The 26,443-nt window shown below is 41.3% G+C and overlaps 1 protein-coding gene across 2 annotated transcripts; it reads right to left on the reverse strand.

Annotated features, from left to right (window-relative positions):
* Positions 1 to 14,228: 14,228 nt before the first annotated feature.
* kcnj13 (potassium inwardly rectifying channel subfamily J member 13) lies at positions 14,229 to 20,709 on the reverse strand. 2 transcript variants are annotated; one of them, XM_056442037.1, is made up of 4 exons: positions 20,462 to 20,709; positions 16,810 to 17,041; positions 16,491 to 16,599; positions 14,229 to 14,927 (listed from the first exon to the last, which is right to left on the reverse strand). In XM_056442037.1, exons 2-4 carry the CDS (start codon positions 17,005 to 17,007, stop codon positions 14,353 to 14,355), a joined length of 882 nt encoding a protein of 293 aa, XP_056298012.1. In that variant the 5' UTR covers positions 17,008 to 17,041; positions 20,462 to 20,709; the 3' UTR covers positions 14,229 to 14,352. The 2 variants fall into 2 exon arrangements, with proteins under 2 accessions (XP_056298012.1, XP_056298010.1); XM_056442035.1 differs by having other exon boundaries at positions 16,491 to 17,041.
* Between the last annotated feature and the right edge of the window lie 5,734 nt (positions 20,710 to 26,443).

Consider the following 26,443-nt stretch of genomic DNA (forward strand, 5'->3'; position numbering starts at 1 on the left):
TTTACCCATGCGCCTTCTGAAAATCAGTTGTTTGCATCAGGTGCAGACACTTTCAGGGCTCTATGGTGGTGTAGTGGCTAGCACCGTCGCCTCGAAGCCAAAGGTCTGTGGGTTCAATTCCCAGTCGGGGTTTTCCTTCTGTGTGGAGTTTGCATGTTTTCTTAGTTAGTTAGTTAGTTTATATTTTGAGTTGGACAAACACAAATTAATTTAATTGAATGAATATCGTTATTTTATTTTAGATGTATTTGATACAAATGAGTTGGACTAACTTAATTACATTGTATTGCACTGATGTGCTAAATTTGAGTTGGAGTTGCATATAATTATTGGATGGAAAACCTGCCAACAATTTAATTGAGTTCATCCAATGACATCCTGTTACAGAGACTGGAGCAGTCGATTGGCATTTCAGGCACGGCACTAATTTGGTTTAAATCCTACTTATCAGATCGATCTCAGTTTGTATTTGTAAACGATGACGCCTCGATAACCACCAACGTTAATCACGGAGTTCCACAAGGTTCTGTGCTTGGACCAATTTTATTTACCTTATACATGCTTCCTTTGGGCAATATTATCAGGAAACACTCCATAAACTTTCATTGTTATGCAGATGATACTCAACTATATTTATCGATAAAACCAGAGGAGAGCAACCAACTCGGTAAAATTCAAGCATGTCTTAAAGACATAAAACATGGATGACCTGCAACTTCTTGATGTTAAACTCAGACAAAACCGAAGTAATTTTAATCGGCCCTGAGCACCTCAGAGATCAATTATCTGGTGATGTGGATTCTGTAGACGGCATTGCCCTGGCATCCAACACCACTGTAAAGAATCTTGGCGTTATCTTTGATCGGGACTTGTCCTTTAACTCCCACGTAAAGCAAATCTCAAGGACTGCATTCTTTCATCTACGTAATATTTCAAAAATCAGGCACATCTTGTCTCAAAAAGATGCAGAAAAATTGGTTCACGAGTTCGTTACTTCGAGACTGGATTACTGCAACTCCTTATTATCAGGCTGCTCTAATAAATCTCTTAGGTCCCTCCAGTTGATCCAGAATGCTGCAGCTCGTGTTCTCACTAAAACTAAGAAAAGAGATCACATCACTCCTGCACTAGCTGCTCTGCACTGGCTCCCAGTAAAATCAAGAATCACTTTTAAAATTCTTCTCTTAACCTACAAAGCCTTGATTGGTGATGCACCATCATATCTTAAGGAGCTTGTAGTACCATATTGCCCCACTAGAGAGCTACGCTCACTAAATGCGGGACTACTTGTAGTTCCTAGAGACTTAAAAAGTAGAATGGGAGCCAGAGCCTTTAGTTATCAAGCTCCTCTTTTATGGAACCAGCTTCCAATTTCAGTCCGGGAGGCAGACACAGTCACCTCATTTAAGAGTAGACTTAAGACCTTCGACAGAGCTTATAGTTAGGGCTGAATCAGGTTTGCCCTGGTCCAGCCCCTTGATATGCTGCTATAGGCTTATAGCTGCCGGGGGACGTTTTAGGATGCACTGAGTACCTATCTCCTCTTTTTTCTCTCCTTAAGGATGAATTTTCATCTCTCAATCACACGTTACTAACTCTGCTTTCTCCCCGGAGTCCTTTTGACTTCACGTCTCATGGGGTCATCGGACCCTATGAGACGGCATAGATCCTATCTGCCTGATGGATCATCGAGGTCTGGGTCGTGGAATTCCTGCTCCTGACTGCGCCACTGTCCTGTTGAGACTCCGCCCACTGTTGAGACTCCGCCCTCCTCCTCCCCACCGCCATCTGCCTGATGGATCGTGGAGGTCTCCATCGTGGAATATGCCTACTATGAACTATTCATACACTCTGTCATATTCATTGAATGTATTTTAACTCTAAATCTGTCCTTCTGTACACATTACATCTATTGCATCTGTCCATCCTGGAGAGGGATCCTCCTCTGTTGCTCTCCTGCAGGTTTCTTCCCTTTTTTTCCCCCTGAAGGGTTATTTGGGAGTTTTTCCTGGTCCGATGTGAGGTTTTGGGGCAGGGATGTCTATGTGTACAGATTGTAAAGCACTCCGAGACAAATTTGTAATTTGTGAAATTGGGCTATACAAATAAACTGAATTGAATTGAATTGAATGAGTCATTTATTTGAGTGCAGTCAACAAAAATCGTCCCCTACACAACAACTGATGTAGCAACCATTTCCATTTAAGTCCACCAGGCAGACTCAACACAATCAAAGCATCTGCTAGTTCATGTCAATGTGTCTAGGGCAGGGGTGCTCACACTTTTTCAGCATGCGAGCTACTTATAATATGTTATATATATATATTTATATGTATTTATTTATATACACACAAACCCTGAAAAAGCAGGGTTGTCCTATTTTGTTTGACTGTAAAAAATTATTTACAGTGAAAAATTGGAGTAAATTCATGAGCAAGAACAGCTGATGTGGTGACGTCATCAAGTTAGCTGCTGTTCCAATCGCAGAAAGACCGTCCTCCCGTCCTCCCGTCCTCCCGTCCTTCGGAGTCTGGACTCCCAAGACCAGACTCCAAAAGAACACAAGTCTGTACTCAGTGTACTTTGAATTGAGAAACGGCTATTGTCACTGTAAATAACCCTTAAAAGGTGTATTGTTTCGTGTTGATTGCCTTCTTTTGTATCTGCTTTATTGGTTTTGATGTATGCCTTTTTATATTGTATTGTTTTAATGATTTTGTATATGTTTTAATCTACTTCCTCTTAGAGCTAAATCGGACTTTTATTTTGAAATGTTAAAAGGAAGCGCACCTTTATTTTATGTTAAAATTCAAACTTAACGGTAGGCTAGGGCTAAATGTTACGGACGGATGCGCATTTCATATAAAGTTTTAATAGTTTGAATGGTCCCGTATGAGGCTAATGCTCTTACGGTGGTGACAAGGAGGTATTTAAGAAAGATTGTTGGTTCAATTGTATTCCACGAAAGAAAGAAAATAAAGAAGTTCACCAGCAGTAAGTCTCACGCAGATTCAAATACGGGGATCCGTTACAGTCACCATGGAAACATTGTCACATGACATGTACTCTGGTTCTATGCTGTGACGTCGCGAGTGAGTAGTGACGTCACGGAGCAGCGAACCAGAGACTATAACTAGCAGTGACTTCCAGCAGGAGTTACGTCTGTGAATCTCACAGAAACCCCCCTCCACCCAGGGAAGTGGCTGAATTGGAGAAGGGGGTGGGTGGGCTCTGCTGTGAGATCACAAAACGGGTGGGTGGGAAGGTGATTCTCAGAAATGAGAATTGCCAAGGACAATAGATAAAAGAGGAACAAAAAGGGAATTAATTTCTTACATAAAGAAATTAAAAAAGTGTTCTTGAACACTTTTTGGGGGTGCAAGTGACTTTTTTTTGGTTGCTCCGTCCCGATGCGTGCAGACACGCCTGCATCGGAGCTCTGCGGCGTGCGAGACGGCGAGACAGAAGTGACATGCTGTTGTTTGGATACGATCAATAACAGACGGCTGTTTAGTTTAATAAAAGAACAAAGACGTGCTCTTTAAGAAAAGGGACCTTACATTACTTCTGCTGTAATCTGTTGCTATAGAGAAAATTACAGGGTGGCGGGTCAAATTCTTTTTTATGTCATGCAATCTACCAATACTACGCCGCGATCAACTGGTAGATCGCGATCGACGTATTAAGCACCCCTGGTCTAGGGCAAGACACTTAATCCCAAATTGCTCCAGTAGCTGTGTCTATGGCGTCTTAATGTTGTATGAATGTTAGTTTGTCCAGATGGGCAGGTGGAACCTTGCATGCAGTGGCGGTGCTTCCATAGAGGACGCTCGGGCGCCGCCCCTCTTAAAATTTTGAGATGGAAAAAAAAAAATCCTGTCAAAAAACATTATATGCCAAATCATTTAAATAGTAAATATACCGTGTTGACGCGCTAAATGTGTGTGGGAGACCGTCAGCCTGTCAACAAGCACTTAAGTTAATGTGAAAAAATATAATATATCGCCATTATCACGGAGAGAAGCCCCTCCCCTTTTTCGGGACACCGGCCCAATGTGTGTGTACGGCAGCGAGAAAACATTTCAGTCGTTTCGGCAAGGACGGCTTCTCATTGGCAGATGAAACGTGAATCTTGGGTCACAAAAATGTGCGCCATGGCCACTGGTCACGTGATTGGACTATTCGGCAGATCAGAGACCCGTATGTTCCCTCAGCCCATAGAGCAGTGTTGCCAGGTCCGCGGTTTTCCTGCGGAATCGGGCTACTTTTGAAGTGTTGCGCGGGTTGAATTTTTTGTCCGTTGGTTCGGGTAGACCTATTTTGCATGCAAATTACATGAATATCTTTAAATAAAAATCCATATTTTAAATGAAATAATTTATTCATACCCAAATCCTACCAAACTGACTCCAGATCAGCACGTACACACATTTTATTTAAGATAATATACTGTATCTAATTACACAAGGCCATTTTAGGACCTAGGTGAAATAACTGTTTAGGGAAAACTGCTTTTAATGCTGGCATACTAAACATATGTTGGTACTTTGTAGATATTACAATACATTTGGCAATGATAGCAATGCTGTTGGACTTTAAAAGCAGTGTATATGGTTTGGCACGGGCATATTTTGAGTTCTGATATTGGGCTGGTTTTGATTGGCCATTGGGCTGGTTTTGTCACACAGACCTGGCAACCCTGCTCACAATGGTTTTATATTGCTGAAGGTGAGTTGAGTGAAAAACGATGTTGCACTATTTTGGCTATATTCTTCAATAAAAATTAACCGTTTATGTTACATACAGTAATGGTCGCTAATACGATCACGGCGTCCAGCTGTCGTGTCATTTAGACCGTCAACATATACGTTTGGTGGCGGTCTCATTGAGCCACTTTGGCAACGTTTGTTTAGCTACATCCGGTCGCCCCGACGTATATTTTCCTTGTGTAAATTGTGTTGTTTTGCGTGTATAGGAAGTGGAAGTGCAGAGACAGATCAGAAGGCAAATGTGTGTGTTCTGTTGTCTTCTGCAGGTATGTGTTTCCCTTTTGTTCAAAGTTAGAATTTTCGCTGTTTCTGCTGAAATGACTCTAGCTCATGTAGTTATTTATTTTGTCCATTAGGTGTCTGTTTTCCCCTTGTATGTTACATGTAATGGGTTTTGATGAGAATTGTTATTATTTAGATTTAATGTGGTCCTGTCTTCCATGGACAATGGTTTTATATTGCTGAGGGAAGTGGAAGTGCAGAGACAGATCAGAAGGTAAATGTGTGTGTTCTGTTGTCTTCTGCAGAATAAATAAGTGCTGGGAAAATCCACCATCTGAGTCGACTTCTTCCATGCCCGTTCCACATCTGTAACATCTGCTCTGAACCTCTTTCATGTGAGGGTGAAACTCTTTTATTTTGCAAATCTCTGAAACCCAGCCCAATGTTTCTTAAAGCTGCTCTGACCCTCTCATGCCCAAAGTTACAGTGTGTTGATAGTTGTTATTGGACAGTGTTGAGCACTGTGTTTTCTTGAAATAAAGCTTTGTTTTTTACAATATTCTACTCAAAACCTCTTTTCTTCTCATTGTTGAGTGCTATTTAAACCGCGTCGCCCAACTGCGCCCCCCCCCCCCCCCCCCCCAAATTTCACCAGCCGCCACTGCTTGCATGGTATATATATTTGGCGTGCCAACATCCTGTAAGTGGAGTGGCTTATAAAAAACGTCCACCTCATGCTAGAAATAAAAGGGAATTAACTCGCGTCTTGCTCTGAATCTACAAACACTGCAGTTCTAGCTTGAGGCGACCATTCCTGGTCTCAACGCGACCACGTCGCCGCATCGATGGTCTTAAGGTGCGTTCACACCAAAAGCGAAACTATTTTTCCGCGCGACCAAATCCCATGAAAAGTCAACGTAGAGACGCGTGTGGCTGCGATAGACGCAATATTTTCCCGGGCGGCGCGTTTGGGGCGACGCGATGTGGGTTACGCGTTTACAGCGGCACAATTTTCGCCCCGAGTTGAAATATTTCAACTTTGAGGCGGTAATCTCGCAACTCGGGCCAATCAGCTCTTGTGTTCCGCCCTCGTAGCGCTGGAAGCGGAAGTCTTTCAGACGCAACAGTAACTTCATCGGTGAAAGTGACCGAGCTGTGTGAGCCTACGGGTGATGTCATGAACCCAAACACGAGGGCGTTAGTGTGTGGGATGTCCACAACAAATATAAAGCAGAACTAGTGGTTAGTTATTCTGGTGGATGAAGGAAATGATTATGACCTGAACACGGCAAATGGTCGAGCGAGTAAACTCACGCGTTTTGGACGACGAGAAAAATCGCTTCACTTTTGGTGTGAACGCACCTTAATGCACAAATGGTCAAACTCAAGGCCAAACTCAAGGCCACATCCGGCCCGTGAATGAATTATCTTTGGCCCGCATGATAAAATCTATTTACTATTAGAGCTGGCCCGCCGGTATATCACAAGCACCACCATAATACTACAAATCCCACAATGCACTGTCCGTGTGTCGGCACGTCAATCGCGGGCCAGCGAATGCGTGACTCACAGTCTGTATTACATACCAATTCTGTCAACTTTCAAATATCCCTCTCCCCAAAAAATTGTTAAATATGAAGGGAAATTTTAAAACAGGAGTTTTCAAGACAGGTGGGAGGCAGAGTATATGTTTGTAGATGTAAATGAAAATGCTGTGTGTATTCTGTGCGGTGACAGTGTGGCTGTAATGAAAGAATACAACATAAGGGCGCGATCACACCAGACGCGACTTTTAAAAGCGCAACCGCTCCAAAAACGCCTTGGCAAAAATGCGCCGGGTAAAACAGCGCGTTGCAGTCGTGTTTTGATTTAGAATTATAAAGCTCTTAGTAATTAATTACCGCTAATATGAGTGTCTCGTCAGGAAAACAGGAAGGAAAGCCCGCCTCCTGCTTGATCCGATTGGCTGCCTTGGCCCTCTTGCTTCATCCGATTGGCTGCCTTGGCCGAGTGTGACATTGAGGAGCGGTGCGCCTTCGCGCCTCAAGCTTAAAGTTGAGAATATTTGACTTTTAAGCACCGGGAGGCAGACACAGTCACCTCGTTTAAGAGTAGACTTAAGAGTAGACTGGATATGCTGCTATAGGCTTATAGCTGCCGGGGGACGTTTTAGGATGCACTGAGCACCTCTCTCCTCTTTTTTTTTCTCCTTAGGGATGACTTTTCATCTCTCAATCACACGTTACTAACTCTGCTTTCTCCCCGGAGTCCTTTTGACTTCACGTCTCATGGGGTCATCGGACCCTATGAGACGGCATAGATCCTATCTGCTGATGGATCATCGGGGTCTGGGTCGTGGAATTCCTGCTACCGACCACGCCACTGCCCTGTTGAGACTCCGCCCACTCAATTCAATTCAATTCAGTTTATTTGTATAGCCCAATTTCACTCCTCCTCTCTACCTCCATCTGCCTGAAGGATCGTGGAGGTCTCCATCGTGGAATATGCCTACTATGAACTATTCATACACTCTGTCATATTCATTGAATGTATTTTAACACTAAATCTGTCCTTCTGTACACATTACATCTATTGCACCTGTCCATCCTGGAGAGGGATCCTCCTCTGTTGCTCTCCTGAAGGTTTCTTCCCTTTTTTTTCCCCTGAAGGGTTATTTGGGAGTTTTTCCTGATCCGATGCGAGGTTTTGGGGCAGGGATGTCTATGTGTACAGATTGTAAAGCACTCCGAGACAAATTTGTAATTTGTGAAATTGGGCTATACAAATAAACTGAATTGAATTGAATTGTTGATATAGTGAATATGTTGGTGGTGAACGGGATTCACCGCCAAACTCTCGCCAAACCGGTGACAAGACAGGTGAATGATAGATTACAGGAGGATAGTCAGATAAGTGAGTGGGGACATTGGGAGGAATGTAGGAGACAGGAGGAAGTGATGTTGACTGAAAGTGAATATTTGGAGTCCAAGGCTGGCAGCCATGGGATCACAAGAGGGCACAGTGTGGGGGAAAATTAAAGTGTTCTTACAGAAAAGTAAGACCATGACTACTTATTTGATAATGAGCAGCTTTATAACTCTGCCCGGCTACATATGAACAGTAAACAGTCTGTAAGACATAAAAACATGGATGACCCGCAACTTCCTGATGTTAAACTCAAACAAAACCTCGGCGGAGGGAGGTGCGCAGCGGGGACTCATGAGTGGCGCGGAGCATGTCGGGGTGAAATTCTCACAAGTACTCAAATAAATTCCCTGTCAGATATCGAAACACATTTGGGGGGAATTGATGACAGAATAATTTGTATTCTTAAATACTTATTAATGAAGAATAAATGTGTCTCCACCAGAAAGGGCATTTTTCTCGCACTTTTTTTCCCCCTTCAGTTTTTTTCTTAGATTATTTTCCTTTTAGCCCCCCACGTGACAGCTGTGACAATTTGTTCAATCCCTGGCATGTTTAAATTGGCATCAGGGGGAATTCTGCAAACCTCTGCTATGTACTACAAAATCCGTCAATCTTTTGTAGCTATGGATATTGTACCTTTTTTTAAACAAAGTTCTTCCAATATTTATTGTTGGCATTCCAACTATTCTTCATATCTTTATTCAATTTCTTCGTATTTGTTGAAATGCTCTTAAGCATTTTATTTCAAATATTTCAGCATGCCAACTGATTTTTAGCTGAAAATGCATTTTCACATTATTTTCAGTGTTTATTAGCATACCAACTTGATAGGTTGTTAAACTAAACTTGGCTATCATTTCCCCTTTGTTAAGGGTGGTGCCCCGATTTAAATTATTTTGTTTAATATTATTAATATTACATTTTTGATAGCCATTTTAATGTATGTTTGCGCTAGAGAACCTATGTAATTGTAGTGCCCTGTTTTTATTGTTGTTTATTGATAATTGTATTAGTTTGCCTTAATTTTTGCATAATTCCTAATCTTTGAATGCCAATAACCAGATATGCGCATACATTTCTAGATGGCCATGGAGTCTGGAAGCTAAATCAAAGAATAGTCACTTCCAAGCTTGTTTAGAAAATATTTATTTAATGGAATGTACACTGTACAAAGGCACTAAAGCATGTGGGATACACAGATCTCCTCTTGCATCATCACATGTTGTGGAACATTTCTCATGTCTGAAGTTCCGACATGATTTCTTTTAAACAATGTAGATAACACACTTTTCTTCACAAAGGGAACATTCTTAAAACATAAATAAAAACACACATTCATTACCTTTGGGCTGCTTCCTAAATTTCTTTGCTAAATCTAGAACCATTATTGTTGTACACATTGAACATAATACAAAGATTTTTTACTTTGCGTAATGATTTAGGCAATGATTTTTCTAAAATAAAAACATTAATCTACAAATCAGCACTCGGTATCATTTATCAGTCACTACTCAGCCATATTCATGTCCGTCTAATGTTCAATAGCTCACTTTAAGATGCGTCATTGTTCAAATAGGATTAAATATCTAAACTTTAGCTTAACATTGACAGGGGAATTACAAACATCTGCTGGGTTGTTGGGATTTTCAGCGCATGTTTTCAGTCTACACTGTAATCTATATGTTATGCTAGTCATCAATCAGCAATACGAAGTGACCATTCTAAATATGAACACATATAAGGCTTTTAACCATTCTATATTTCTTTTGTAATGTATTCCCTACTGAGTCCACACACATGTAGGCATAGTTTACTCTTTGGTCCTCTTTTGGAAATAACTCTTTAAATGTGTGTCACCGATTCACATCAATGATGCATGAAATCATTTTAATTTGTATAAAACCCGAGGTTCATTGTTCTTCCAGCAACATTTCTGTTAATGTCCAAAACATTCTGACCATTCGTTACTTTTTCAAGTGTCTATAACTTGATTTTCACAGTGTAGTGAAATTAACTGAAATTAGGGGCTGTCTGAAATGTATAAAAACACATTCAAGAGAAAACACTATGGTATAGTGTCATGGCCCTTTAAATGTGACCAGAGTTGATTTGGTCTGTAGTGAAGGAATGGTGAAGCATCTATTAGCTAAAGGTTGTGGGGGTGGTCAGTCACGGACAGGTCAATGACTTATGAAGACAGACAATCATTCACTCAAATTCAACCCTCTGAGCAATTTAAAGTTGCATGTCTTTGGACTGTGGGACGAAACCGGAGCACTCAGAGGAAAAGCCATGCAGGCACAGGGTGACTATGTAAAGTCCATACCGAAAGGCCTCAGCCGCACGGCCATGATCCAACGCAGAACCATTATTCTAACCACTGAAGTGTCACTTAATATGCTGCTTATTGAAGTTAGAAATGGAAAGGTTTATCACAACCAACAACTCCATCCGTCTGGTGCCAGTCCGGTATTTCCTATTCATGATTGCTCCCATCATAGCCTGCCAAACACGTTTCTTAGTTCGTCGCACTACCTGGTAGCCTGTGGGATAGTATTTGTCCCAGCAAGTATTATATTTGGATGTAATGTAGCTGAATTGGTGGTTCAGAATTTGGAAATGTACTCACTACAAGATTAACATGGACTTTAATTCATATGCTTAACTTGTTAAAGTTTTGAAAATGTATTATTTGTGATTGATCAAAGAAAAGGTCAATGAATTGAGTTCTACAAATTTTGAGCAAACTGTGACGGCATGCTTTTTAAATGTATTCCTCAAAGTCAGAAACAGCTTTCTGAGATACTACTCAACCTGCGTAATCTCGGGGTAATATTTGACCAATCCTTGTTGTTTGACAACCGTGTTAAAGCAGCTGTCTAGATCTTGTTTCTTCCACCTAAGAAACATTAGCAAACTGAGATCTGCATTATCAACAGCTGAATTAGAGATGATTATAAAAAATAGACGGTCTCACATCACCCCATACTCAGATCTCTTTAGTGGCTCCCTATAGACTAGAGCAGGGCTATTCAACTTCAGTAGCAAGTGGGCCGAATAAGAAAATCACGGGGGGTGTGAGGGCCGCACAGAATATTGATCAAATAATGGCTAAAAATTAAAAACAGTAATGTTTATTTCCACAGGTAAACAGTCACACACGAAAATGCGTCGGTATTGTGTGACAAAAGTGTTGCGAACAAGCATCACTATAAACATGTTTCAAAGTGTAAATATCCTCTCAAGGGAACCAGTTGTTTCAGATCCCTTCAACCAAACTGTTCCCATGAAAACATAAGAAATGTGACTTAATGGATCAATATAATAATATACACTTTTACTAATCCCCAAGGGGAAATTAGTTCTCTGCATTTAACCCATCCTTAGTTATTAAGGAGCAGTGGGCTGCAGTGAAGCTGGGGGTTCAGTGCCTTGCTCAAGGACACTTCAACTTGCAACTAATAGGGAGAGCGGGGATCGAACCATATTGCCCCACTAGTACCATATTGCCCCACTAGAGAGCTACGCTCACTAAATGCGGGACTACTTGTAGTTCCTAGAGTCTTAAAAAGTAGAATGGGAGCCAGAGCCTTTAGTTATCAAGCTCCTCTTTTATGGAACCAGCTTCCAATTTCAGTCCGGGAGGCAGACACAGTCACCTCGTTTAAGAGTAGACTTAAGACCTTCCTCTTTGACAGAGCTTATAGTTAGGGCTGAATCAGGTTCACCTGGTCCAGCCCCTTGATATGCTGCTATAGGCCTATAGCTGCCGGGGGACGTTTAGGATGCACTGAGTACCTATCTCCTCTTTTTCTCTCCTTAAGGATGAATTTTCATCTCTCAATCACACCTTACTAACTCTGCTTTCTCCCCGGAGTCCTTTTGACTTCACGTCTCATGGGGTCATCGGACCCTATGAGACGACATAGATCCTATCTGCCTGATGGATCGTCTGGGTCGTGGAATTCCTGCTCATGACTACGCCACTGTCCTGTTGAGACTCCGCCCACTGTTGAGACTCCGCCCACTCCTCCTCCCCACCGCCATCTGCCTGATGGATCGTGGAGGTCTCCATCGTGGAATATGCCTACTATGAACTATTCATACACTCTGTCATATTCATTGAATGTATTTTAACTCTAAATCTGTCCTTCTGTACACATTACATCTATTGCATCTGTCCATCCTGGAGAGGGATCCTCTTCTGTTGCTCTCCTCCAGGTTTCTTCCCTTTTTTTCCCCCTGAAGGGTTATTTGGGAGTTTTTCCTGGTCCGATGTGAGGTTTTGGGGCAGGGATGTCTATGTGTACAGATTGTAAAGCACTCCGAGACAAATTTGTAATTTGTGAAATTGGGCTATACAAATAAACTGAATTGAATTGAATTGAATTGAACCCACAACCTTGCGGTTGAAGGACGGCCCTCTTACCGCACTGAGCTACAGCCGCCAATATATAAATGACTTGGGATGAAACTAATATCTGGTGGCGCAGTGCACAGACTGCGTGTCTTTGAATGTAGACTCCTTTTGCTTGAAAGGGATCGAAACCAGGTCGGGCGATCTTTTTATTTTTATTTTTTCGAAAATGTATTTCTTCATACGTGGCTGTGATGCACTGCTCACTTATACAATCGTAATCGCCCAAATGGATATGAACGGTGGCTTGAAGATCTCCAGCAATATGTTTGTGAATGTGTGACGAATCTGGTGAGCGAGACAGAGCCCCGCTGCAGATGTGAAGAGAACACAATGCACGCGCAGGGAAACCAGTAGGTTTGAAAACCAGTAGGGGTGTAACAACGGCAACCAACACGGGTGCGTAACATAAAGATGTAACCATACAGGTTTGGTTGAGGCAACAGTGAAACTCAATGGCTCTGGGTTAGATGTCTCAATGTATAAAAGAGGCGTGTCCGTCAGTTTTATTTTTTCTTACCAAGCTATACTGATTTGCAGGCAGTCTTGCGGGCCATAGTTAAACTCAAACGGGCCGTATCCGGCCCGCGGGCCGCTAGTTGAATAGGCCTGGACTAGAGGATAGGATTCACTTTAAAATCCTCACTCTCACTTGAGCACTGCACGGTCAGACTCCTGTATATGTGGCTGAACTACGTTGCCCTTATTTACCAGCCGTCTCAGGTCCAACCAGCGAATCTTCTGTCTGTCCCACACACTTTCGCCATAAGACGCGTGGTGACCGAGCTTTTGAGACGATAGCACCAACATTATGGAATGCTCTGCCTGCACCCGTACGGTGTATTGATTCTGTGACGTCATTTAGAAACCAACAAATGACTTACCTGTTTACTGTATTTGGCTCCTGTTATGGTTACTTTGGTTAAAGTTATGTTTAGTTTTTTATTTTCTCGACCCCTGCAAAGCACCTTTTGACCTTGTCTGTGATAAGTGCAATATAAATAAACATTACTTACTTATTTACTTAATCCCAGGGACTGAGAAAAGCATGCAAATGTTCATTGAAGTCATAAATTGTTTATGAAAAAGATCTTTCTAAATCTTTTCTAAAAATCCCTGTGTGCAAGGTTAGATTATGGCATCTTTCAAATTATTGTTAAAGTCAGACATGTTGAAATATACAAGGGGGCTTTAGATGGACATTTTTCTTGAAGTTACATTTATAATTATTTTTTTATCGGCAGTCTGGAGCAGAAAAACAACCTGACAGATACAAACTGTCAAATATTTTACACTACATGTCAGCATTTACACCAACATTCAATGATGGCGGAGGCTGCCATACAAGGTGCCACTTGCTCATCAGGATCTAATCTAATCATTCACAAGAAAGAGTTGGTGCTGAATCTCTGTGGGTCCATCACTATAAATGTCAACTGTCATTGTCATTTAATTCGGTGTTTATGATCTGAAGTTGATCACTGGAATAACATTAATTTGAGATTGCATGTGACACCGCCAATATAACTAAATCCAGTTCAAAAACGTACATGAAAAGTAAGTATCATGAATTTTGATTATAATTATAAGAAAATTGTGGTTTCTTTACAAATTAGATTTTATTTGTGTAGCTCTGGCCATTGTGCTGAGTGCAATGTTATCATACATAAGCAATAGTACCGATGACCAGAGCAACACAAAGAGAAACCAAACTCATAATAAACTATATTTGTTCACACTAAATTCCAAGAAGCTGTGTCTCAAGGCCAGGCAGTCCAACCAACACAACTGGATATGTTGATTTACATTAATGATTGACAGGAATAATACCCTGGTTGTTGCACTAGGGACTCCAATTAAATGGAGGAAGAAACTGAAGCAGCACCCATATCTGATATACATTTACATTTTATATCTTAAGACATTTAGATTTAACAAATTTAATCAAGTACCTCCTGACAAAGATATCTACCCCATTGTTATCCCCAGTTATCACTCCAAAATCCACACCCATTCCTACTCCATCTTGTCGCTGCCATCACCATTGATCTGCACCACACAATCCTTGTTCAAAGGCTCCTTTGAGTGGGCTGTGTCAAAGTGCTGGGTGCTCACCGTGTATCTCCCTCGAGCATCCATCCCCAAGGCAGGGACAAAGCGACGGTCAAACTGAATTTCTTGGCTCAGGTAAGAGGTCCTCTTCTGGCAGGAGTCACCAGTTCCCTCCTGCAAAGCTGAAAGGAAGACCACCAACTCAAAGTGGTTGGACGTGCCCTCACAAAGGGTGGGATAAAGTGGGCTTTGACGGTCTAGGGGGTGGTAAAAGGTGAGTGGGAAGATGAAGAAGGGACAGGGCTGCTGGCCGAGATGATCCAAGTGGAAGTCTAGAGAAGTCTGGTGCAGGGCCTGACCTTCATGTTCCTTATAAAGCACAGCACTCACTTTTACATCCACCAGAGGTCGCTGCAGCAGGTTAGTGGCTCGTAGCATAAGGCACATCTGGCCCTGGTGTTGGCCCACCACTGCCTGAGGGCTGAACTGGATAGCTCCTGCTCTCTTCTGGGGACGTGCAATCTTGGCAACAAATGCACCTGGAGGTTGGAACAATATAATATGATGTTTTGACTTAGATGCTGCAAAAATATTTGTCTCATGCTGCAAAATAAATCAGGCTCGGACTATGCACTATAGCACTCTGAGATTCATTTGAATGAAAAGTGTGTTACAAATAAAATTCATTATTATTATTATTATTATTATTTTTATTATTGTGGCAGTAGAGATAATATTACAATGTTAATTTTCAACTGTGCCACCTAGCACCTTCCCCACTCATCTTCACACACATTTTGGAGCATTTTGGAGTTTCTCCCCTCATTATCTTATTATGATAATCAAAGGCATACCTTTAGCCCAGTCTTCGACTGTGGCTATTGAGCACAGCTATGAAGAAGTGTTAAATATTTAGTTGGCTTTTTTAGTTTGCTTCCAGCATAGACTGTATATAAGAATTGGCCTTTGTCACTCTCATGAGCCGGTGGTGAGATTATTATTTTTTCAATCAGAAACAACACGACAGGTACAATTAAAATCAGATTTTTTTTTACGAGAGCTAAATGTTCCAACACTGACACCCCTGGAGACCAAAGTCGTATTGCTGGACCCGCCCGGGTGAAGAGAATCACAGGACAACTATAATTAGGACTGCACAGGGCAGACTGAGACCTGGAATTCGTAAATTAATGAGGTTTTCTAAACAAATCCAGAGCTTGACACTGCCACTTTTGTGCATAGGGAACGCAAAAATCAACAGAACATTAACACTCCTTGTAAATTATGTAAGCTTAAGTACCAACACCACAATGCAGTCCTGCATTCAGAAATTACGTATTTAAAAGTATTTTTTTTTTTAAAGAAAGGTGTCAGTGTTGGAAAAAAAAAATTCTCCTAAACATTTCTGTTTTCTATTGCACTTAATGCCACCCTGCTTGTTGTTTCTAATTGAACTTTTTTTTTAAAGAGTCACAGGACAGCAGCATTTTGATGTAGTAGCTGCTTGAGGTGGAAATAGTTTATCTCAGAAAAAAAAAATCCCTCACAACTAGTTGACTTTTCTGAAATATTAGAGAATATGAATGCAATTCCAAGTGTTGCCCAGTAGATGTCCCATTTTGTCTGCATTAAAATATATATTACCATGAAGTATTCAAAGTAACTCAGTATTTCATTAGGTTTTCTGCTTTCACAATTCATTAATACAGTTTTAAGGTTACAAACAACCAATGGTACAACACTTTCAAGGTAATAGATCTTACTAAGATGTTGGGTTCCTCTTGAAAAAGTGTTTTCCTGAAGCTTTCGGGTCAAGATATAAAGAGGTGTTAAGGATAACTTAACTGGTTGAGGTTTGTGTTACGATTGATGTTACCGTTATCACACACTGATGGGGAACAGGCTGTGACTCAAAACTCAAACAATCCACCCACACTTGTGTCCAGAAAAATATATTTGATACACAATTACGTTTGACCTGTACGGTAATTAGCTTCAGTTTTGGCTCTAGGTTGGCCCAATCTGTGCATTTAACTTATTAATTGAGACTCCTCAGAGTAAATTGTTGTGGTGACAAGGCTTTAGAAATAGGAGAGTCGTACCTGTTATGAATGCTTCCAGCATGAGCCCTAGCAGCATCTGCACAGCCAGCAGTGCTATGGCACTGGGACAGTCCCCACTGGGGAACATGGTGCCATAGCCGATGGTAAGCTGTGTCTCCAGGGAGAAAGAAAAAGCAGCAGTGAAACTGGTTATGTGCTTCACACAAACCACATGCCCCTGTGGGGGGGCATCATGGTCCTGCACAGCCAGGTCTCCGTTGAGGTGAGCCAGCAAGTACCACATGCAGGCAAACAGCAGCCAGTGAGCCAGAAAGGATGCGCAGAAAGCCAAGAGGACCCATCTCCAACGCAGACCCACCAACAGTCCCCACAGGTCCTGCAGGGCGAGCAACCAGGCTCTTCCCAAGGTCCTGCGCCATGATCCTGAAGAGCACAGAGGTGGACGAAGGGCACAGTGTCCGTCTTTTGTAACCAGGCGTTGGCGGGGTGGAGAAGACAAAAGAGGAGAGGAGGAAGCCTTGCCACCCAGAACGCTGCTTTTGGATTTGGTTGTCATGGTTGCAGGTGGTTCTTAAGCAGTCAGGATGATCCTAAATGGAAATGAATAAAGACATAGTGATGTTTCATGAGAATGTAACAGACAATATCGGTTTCATCTCTGTGTCCAGTTAAAAGGAAATCTGAAATAGATTGAGTCTTAGCTGGAGTAAGCTGCTCAAACTATAGCTCCAATGTTACCTGCCAAAACTATATTGACGTTTTCATCGTCAATAAATTATCAAACAACCAACCTTCGTTATCTAAATTTGTATCCAATACTTTGTGCACGATGCATTGTTTTATGACCAAATATCTTCAAAAGCTTGAGCTGTACTTTAAGTTGAATGCAAATGTTAGCATGCTAAACTAAGATGGTGAATGTGATAAACATGACCTGATAAACTACATTATGCTAGCCTATTCTTTACGAGCATGTTAGCACACTGACGTCAGCATTGCATTGACACTAACATATTTTCACATAGCCAGGCCTATCACCACACACAAAATAAGCACCAACTGCAGAAAAATCTAAAATAAATTGAGCAGATTGCATAAATGCACTCTACACAAAGCATTCATGCTTGTCATTTAGACTTCAGCTTTCCTTTAACATCACCAGAATATCTTAATTTTGCACACAATAAAACCTATAATATATTTGGAGGATTGCTATGACATGTTCTCAGCACATTCCTAGAGGTAGGAAAAAGTCAGAATGTGTGTTGGTTGTAGGCAGTGAAGCAAGAGTCCAATGTCTAATTTGTAAACTTTAATCCTGAACAAAAGTGGTAATAACATTTCTTAAAAAATATTTAGACAGAATGTATATTATATATACAAATGTATATGTATTATTGTAAAATAAAGTTTAAAATATATTTAAAAAAATAAAATTAATAATGATCTAGGTTAGCAATTCAATTCAATTCAGTTTATTTGTATAGCCCAATTTCACAAATTACAAATTTGTCTCGGAGTGCTTTACAATCTGAACACAGACATCCCTGTCCCAAAACCTCACATACGATCAGGAAAAACTCCCAAATAACCCTAGCAGCTGTTACTATTATTAACCAGGCTATAAACAAATCCAAACCAAACTAATATCCATCTTATCTTTTTTAAGTTTGGGTAAAGCAATACACATGGTATCGTCATATTTCCCAAAATGTGGAATTGTTCCTTTAAATCCCAAGGTTAAGCTGTATCTACAAAATGACCATGTATCTCATTTAGACAGGACATGTGTGTAGAGGAACTCTGAAAACCAGATGCATGTGAAGGCAGTCCTGACAGGCAGACAGCTAGAGCCGTGCACTCGTCAGAGTTTCTATTTCTATGTCAATATTGTTGCCAGGAGATTAGAGCAGGTCCCAGCTGGGAATCCGTCTGAAAAACACAGCAACATGCAGAGTAGGAATGCGTCTTTCATCTGCAGGGAGCTTTAACTTACTGGACTGCATGGCTCTCCACTCATCTTGTCCCCCAATTACAATATGCATTCACTATTATTTTACCCATGTATTTATTATGCACTTGTATCTTCTTATGATGCATTTGCTGAGAACTTTGCATAGGTTTAACATACAAAAAGGGGGGGGGGGAGTATGGGGGTTAAGGTTCAAACAAAAGCCTACATTCAATGTGATGTTTAAATTTTAGAAAATTAAGTTTGATGACATCATAGATTAGTGTTGTTGGGAAACTACGCAACCCGTAAAAAAAGATTGAATGAGTTCAAATATTCGATAGTTTCAAAAGTATGTTTCAACTAAATTAAAGTTTAAAAACATAGATTAAAAAAATTGCTTGCTTTGGGACTTCTAAAAGAAATAAGAAAAAGGCAACTTTATAGAAGGTTCAGTCGTTGTTATTAACTAAGGACAGCATAACCAACATATTACTTTTCTGGGGTATACCCTGGAGCAATTGTAGGGTGTGTAATGTCTGTCAGCCAAATGTGTATTAATGTTGCTTCGAGATGGATGATAGTTTATTTAGTTCTAGTAAAAAAGTAAACTGTTCCTTCAAGTCATTGCTTGAATATTTAATCAAGGCCACCATCTATCCTTAATCAATGCAAAAGGTTCAATCAAAAGAAATAAACAATGTAATTGTAATAGTATTTTCATTTATTGTAATTTTGGGGGTATTATTTTCCCTTGAAAACAAATTTGCAGATGCAAATCAGTAGTATATGACCGGGGTGGTTGCTTGTTTTTTAAACTTAAAACTTGAAAAACAGACCTATCACACACTTTTCACACAATCCAGCTAAATTATACCTTGTTTTTGCATACACAGTAGATTAAGTTACAGAGTGTGAATTAAACATCTTAAATAATATCTGTCTTGCTGAATTAAGTATTTTATTTTTCAACTAATATACCGTTAAAGTTGATAAATGATTACAGTCAGACAAAAGTGCTGTACTAAAGTACACATTTTTTAACACTGTCTATGTTTACTTTAACACATATCATTTTAGATTTTATTATGTGCAACTGTTAACACATCCAATCTTTCAAAAAAGTAACATTTTAAATCCATATTTTCAACTGTAAGTATTATTCCATAATACATTAGAGACATTAACATTCCTCCCTGTGAGTTCAATTAAATTAAATTCACTATATTTTATATAGCCCAATATCAACAAATTATGAATTTGCCCCAGTGGGCTGGACAATCTGTACACACACGACATGTCCCAGGACCTCACATCGGCCCAGGAAAAACTCCCAAGAAATAGTTGTCGACAATGCAAACAAACAACACTTTGTGTAACTGTAGGGTAAAGTCCTTGAAGCTGGTGGAACACTTAGACTTACTGAAATCATAATGATGGCTACGCGTGACGATGCCTAGTCAGCCATTTTCCTGTCTCTAATGTATCTGTGTTAACGTAAAAGTTAAGAGAGCAAGTTAGTGGAAATGTCTCTTTGTCACCTACTCGGAGGCGTGCAGAGGGGTTTATGTAACATTACGTTTTCAGCTATTAACTTCTTATATTCCCTGTGAACGCCACTATATTGCACAACATGAATGTCTAAAAAAGAAAACATATCAGTTTGATTATGTGTTAAATACAATTGTGATTATAGTAATACAAATATACTTTTGTTGCCATGACTTTCAAATGCCCTTGTAACCAGGGCTTGCATGTTATCTAAATCTGGATTAGCAACAATCTGGTCACCACCTCTGGTTTGTAGAATAGTTTTAGCTGATAAAACACGTTAGGAAACAATTTCTTTACTGCATCTATTGTAATTTACAAAGTTGATAAAATTCACATAATTTATGAATCCATCCAAATCCTGACAAATCCATGGATCCTTAAGCAATATAATTTTATTGCTTAAGCGATCCCCAACACTGATTAGATCATGGTTGACCATTCCCTCATTCTACTGGTATCAGTGCCTCAGCTCTGCCCAACATCACATGCTGGAGTTTGTACTCACCTCGCGCTGCAGTGTGGGCTAAACAGGGGCCCTCTGACCTTGTTCACCTTAAAGCTGGTCTGAGGTCTCCTAAGTGGGCAAAGTGGGGCCGAGCCAGATGGGCAGACAGCCAATAGGAGTCTTGGAGTACGGCGTGTAAAATTCCAGAGGAATCCCAAGCAGAAACTGGTAGTGTCACTCCAAAGAAAATGTTCTTGTGTAGGAGCCAGACTGAGCGCACCGCTCTCAGCTCCTCTGATCTGCAGCTACCAGTTCCAGGGCGAGGATGATTCAATTGGTCACTTTACCCTGCATGGAGCCTATTAGTGTTCCCGGAAGACAAAAGAAAGAGGGAGGGGGGGGGGGGGGAGAACAAGACCTTGTCACAGTTCATTCAAATAGATGCTTGTTTCTGATTGGTCTCCTGCAGCTGCTGCTGCAATAAATTGAGATTGCTGAAAGGGTTAGGGTGGTGCATCTGTGTGTGCATGTAAAAGTGTGTGCATGCACTATATATCTGCTAGCATCTACATGTTTTGTCCATCTTTTCTTCTCCCTTATTTGTGTGTTTTTTGTCCTATCTTATCAAAAAGTAACCTAAACCAGGCAGATAAACCTATTTGAGATTAGAATTAGCAATGTTTTACAAATAATTTCATGAACATTTTCCTTATGTTCAGGCATTTGGTATCTGCACTATTTGGTATATGCACTAAAATCTCAAATGGGTGTGAATTATACTTGGATACACAACATGTAACATAAGTCATACTGGTTTATATTTTTCCACAAGACTGACATATTACTCTTTCACTGTGTGATCAAAGAATAGTTAACATATTAACCAAAGAGTCACAGAGTGCTTCTTTGCTTCACTAAACAACAGCAGATCCACATGACTAGGTTAAAAGTCAACCGTGGTTTTTTTAAACCTTTGAGCAGCAGGACAGCAACGTTGTCCAACACTTGAAATCACATGAAATCCACTGTAGAAAGATACTTTTGGTTTCTTATAATCATGTTTGTCATCATTCCTATTGGTAATAAATAGGGCTGGGCATGTTAACGCGTTAATCTTGCGTTAACGCATCAATTAATTAACGCCGACAATTATTTTATCGCGCGTTAACGCAGGTTTTATTATTTATTTTATTATTGTAAACGTTTGTTGCTTTTCAATTTAAAGTTCTTAAAGACGGCGGAGTCGACAGAAACAAAGTCATATGTAACCACTGCCAAGATGAATTGTCTTATCACCGGAGTCAGGCACGTGCACAGACATTTTGGGGGGCAGGTGCTCAAACCAAAAAAAAGGGCACCCAATGCCAAAAAAAAATTCTGACAGAGTTGAAGCATAAGCAGCAATACACTGATGAAGCTGTCCTCAACCTGCATCTCCTCTGGCAGCATCAGACAGCTAGCTTACATTTTCTTTATGAATAAAGATGAATTATTATATAGCAACAACAGTACAAGCATTCTGATTGGCTAATGGGCGTCATGCCAGCCACGTATTGCCCTCCTCGCTAGTCTGATACGGATCAGTATTGCCCTCTTACGTCATTTTCAAAATGAGCGATATTGATAGACATCAATAGCCAAGAGCAGTGGTCCTCAAACTACATTTGGCCCGGCCCTCTGAACAAGAGAGGCCTTATGATTTTTTTTCAGTCTGGCCACGCAAATCCTAGACTAGCCCCTGTTGAATAGAACGGAATAAGAATTCTCTCTCTCTCTCTTTTCTCTCTCTCCTCTCTCTCTCTTTCTCTCTCCTCTCTCTCTCTCTCTCTTCTCTCTCTCTCTCTCTCTTTTCTCTTGAATTCTCTCTCTCCCTCTCTCTTCTCTTCGCTCTCTCTCCCTCTCTCTATTCTCTAAAGATAACTAACGTCAGTAAACAGCTGGACGAGGCTTTGAAATCACGGAGTTTTTGTTTGTTTATTTTTTTAGGAACCGTCGGACCAGTTGTGACGTCATGTTTTCAGCAGCGCTAATGTTGTGGTTGATTTATCACAAAACAACGCAGGGCTCTCAAGTCTGACGCATTTCGGTCTTAACTCACGCACTCCCGCCACACATCGTATTTCTCACGCTGAAAAAAACTCTCGGCTATTTAATGCTTGAATGCAGGGGTGCTCAATACGCCGATCGATAGGTCGATCGCGGTCGCTGCAGAGCTCCGGCGCCGGTCTCGCATCGGGACAGAGCAAATAAATAGTCACTAGCACCCCCCCCCCGTCAACAACTCTTCTCGGCTCGATGCCGGCGCGCGCAACGCTCAGCTGCGATGCGCGCACAGGTGAGCATCGGGTGCTGATGGAAATGTCACGCTTGCCTGTCTTCCAAACTTGAGAGCCCGGACAACGTCAGGGGACAAACACCGTCATGACCTGTTGGTCTGGTGCTGCGGGTCAGAGGAGAAGGAGGTGCAGCCATTCGGTGGCGCGAGGAGCACTGCGCGGAGGAGGAAGTGGAGGAGGAGGAGGGAGGAGGGGGGCTCGTGAGCGCCGCGGAGCGGGTCTAGGCGAAATTCTCACAAGAACTCAAATAAATGCCCCGTCGGATATTAAAACACATTTGGGGGGACTTGATGACAGAAAGAGTAACGTTTATTCTTAAATACGGATGAATAAAAAAAATGTGTCTCCAGCAAAAAGGGCACTTTACTCATCCAGGGCAAAGGGGCTGGTGCTTGAGCACCACTAGGGCTCTATCTGTGCACGTGCCTGACCAGAGTACTTCCAGTCTTAAATATCATTTAAATGCTAAACACACCGTTGATGCCAGCGAATCATACAACCAAACACACAGTGGAGCGAGGCTTCGGCAGACGACGCTGCAGGGAGGAGATCAACCAAGGCAAGAGAAGCTAACCAATGCCGTAGCGAAGTGGATAGCTACAGACTGCAGGCCGGTTAGTCTTGTGGAAGACGTCGGTCTGAGAAACATTTTGAGAATCTCAACAAATGACGGCAGGTATGAGACGCCCTCAAGACACACATCACACGGAGAATACACGAGTTGTATGAAAAGGAGAGGACTGCAAAAGCGACAGCTTCACAATGTGCACCCTGTTGCTCTCACTGGGGACTACTGGACATAGGGTGACCAGACGTCCGGTTTTCCCCGGACATGTCCTGCTTTTGAGACCTAAAAAATGCGTCCGGCAGGGATTCCAAAAACGTCCGGGATTTTGCTTCGTCGGATATTTGTGTTTCTCTGGGTTTTCATAAACTAGTATTTACCCCTTACAAGTTTTGGAAATGGTATCTCCCAGTATAGAGGACAGTCATTGGTCGACCGATCTCAGGGTTGCCAGATACACGATAATTATCCTCCAAATACAACCATTTTGAGCCTTTGGTACGATACTTCACCATTTCCAATCTGTCAACACTGAGAACCTTGCCGCCTCCACTAGTTCATTGTTGTTTGTGCTATAAACTACTACCAGCGGTGCCGCTCCCATAACACGCACTACGCGCTGTGCGTAGGGCACCAAGTCCTGAGGGGGCTCCACAAAATAGGCAACTAAAAAAATCCTCATAGTTATAATAATTATAATGCCGATATTATTTCAGTCTAGAAATATTAGGCACCGTTTAGGCATGTATATCACAAAACAGGCAGAACAAGAGAGATGTTTAATCTCAGCCCCCCCCCCCGCCTCCCCCCGAGACAAAGTGTCCTCTTTTTCACTTTAGTTCATATGGCAGTACATTTAAAATAAGTGTCAAGTTCTAGGAATTGACAAACTGCACTGAAAGTGTTTTCTGGTGTCTCACTCTAACAGGGACAACACATGTTATGGCACTTTCATTCATATGGCAGAACATTTAAAATAGAAGTGCGCTATACACTACTTTTGAATTAATTATTGGATTTTGCGTATACAAATGCGATTAATCGCGATTAATCGTGATTAATCAGGGAAATCATGCGATTAATCGCGATTAAAAAAAAATTAATCGTTGCCCAGCCCTAGTAATAAATAACACAAGGGCAAATGAATGGTTTTTTTCATGCTTTATTCGAAATTCCTTCAAATAATGTGCTTTTGTTTCCCAGGTTAGAGAGACTTATTTGGCAAATATACTGGTCACTGTAAACATCCATCACACACTTTGTAAGACACCTGAACTTAAAATTCAGTTTGAAAATGATACATGTCCACTCTAGCATTTTTTAAATTTTGTTTGTGAAGATCTCTTTCAATACCGAAATGCATAAATAACAACAGAGCAGTTCATCTTCCTGTCTATCCCCTTTCGGTTGTCAATTAACAGGCAGAATCTGGCAGCATTAAGGCCCGGTAAGGTGGGTCTATATCCTGTTCTGTGTGATCACCTACACCAGGGCTATTCAACTTCAGTAGCAAGTGGGCCGAATAAGAAAATCACGGGGGGTGTGAGGGCCGCACAGAATATTGATCAAATAATGGCTAAAAATTAAAAACAGGAATGTATATTTCCACAGGTAAACAGTCACACACGAAAATGCGTCGGTATTGTGTGGCAAAAGTGTTGCGAACAAGCATCACTATAAACATGTTTCAAAGTGTAAATATCCGCTCAAGGCAGTTGTTTCAGATTCCTTCAACCAAGCTTCCCATGAAAACATAAGAAATGTCACTTAATGGATCAATATATAAATGACTTGGGATGAAACTAATATCTGGTGGCACAGTGCACAGACTGCATGTCTTTTGGTGCAGACTCCTTTTGCGTGAAAGGGATCGAAACCAGGTCGGGCGATCTTTTTATTTTTATTTTTTCGAAAATGCATTTCTTCATACGTGGCTGTGATGCACTGCTCACTTATACAATCGTAACCGCCGACATGGATATGAACGGAGGCTTGAAGATCTCCAGCAATATGTTTGTGAATGTGTGACAAATCTGGTGCGCGAGACAGAGCCCCGCTGCAGACGTGAAGAGAACACAACGCACGCGCAGGGAAACCAGTAGGTTTGAAAACCAGTAGGGGTGTAACAACGGCAACCAACACGGGTGCGTAACATACAGATGTAACCATACAGGTTTGGTTGAGGCAACAGTGGAACTCAATGGCTCTGGGTTAAATGTCTCAATGTATAAAAGAGGCGTGTCCGTCAGTTTTATTTTTTCTTACCAAGCTATACTGATTTGCAGGCAGTCTTGCGGGCCGTAGTTAAACTCAAACGGGCCGTATTCGGCCCGCGGGCCGCTAGTTGAATAGGCCTGACCTACACTATGTTTTAATAGAGCCAAACCCATTCACATGGTTTTGGCTCTTTTGTCGACCGAATGAGTGTTGCTCATAAATGCTACTCGTTGACTAGGTGAACAATATTTTTTATCAGACCGATGTCAATTCATTAAATGTTTTATGATCGCAAATTCACCTGATAAACTGGTATTGACCTTGTATTAGATCATCGGTCCAGGTATATTGACAGGTAGTGGCAGCTTTGATTTCTGCCATTTTGCGATCACTCACACTGCTGATCACTGTGTGAATTTGTAAATCCATGCCTTCACTTAAAGAGGCTCGATCGACTTTCTGAACCGATCTGCGATTGGGATTTGTTTTCCAGGCTTGTGTGTAATGGTAACGTTGTACCTTTGAAGTTGCAGTATCATGTGTTGTAAGCGTGGCGATGCAGCTACCAAGGGTTTTTGCATGATTGACTCCAGCGGGTTGTGGTCTGACTTCTGTATACCTGTCGTCCGTACAGATATTGATGAAAGCGTCTGCATCTAAAGAGCACTGCGTACAGCTCCTTTTCAATTTGAGCGTAATTTTCTTTGGTCTCATTTAGTGTCTTGGATGCATATTCGACTGGTTTCTCTCCCTGAAGCAAGACTGCTCCTAAATCACATTTTGATGCATCGACTTGTGCAATGGAGAGATGAAAATTCATAACTAAGGAGATAGAAAAGAGGAGAGAGGTTCTCAGTGTATCCTAAAACATCCCCCAGCAGCCTATAAGCCTATAGCAGCATATCAAGGGGCTGGACCAGGTGA

This window comes from Pseudoliparis swirei, chromosome 20 (genome assembly GCF_029220125.1).
Source record: "Pseudoliparis swirei isolate HS2019 ecotype Mariana Trench chromosome 20, NWPU_hadal_v1, whole genome shotgun sequence".
Lineage (NCBI taxonomy): Eukaryota > Metazoa > Chordata > Actinopteri > Perciformes > Liparidae > Pseudoliparis > Pseudoliparis swirei.

Bases quoted from the DNA above. Each gene is read 5' to 3' on its own strand.
- kcnj13 (XM_056442035.1), bottom strand. From the start codon at position 17,007: ATGACAACCAAATCCAAAAGCAGCGTTCTGGGTGGCAAGGCTTCCTCC. The intron at 14,928-16,490 runs GTACGACTCTCC...TCCAACCTCCAG, and splicing joins GCTGGAAGCATTCATAACAG to GTGCATTTGTTGCCAAGATT.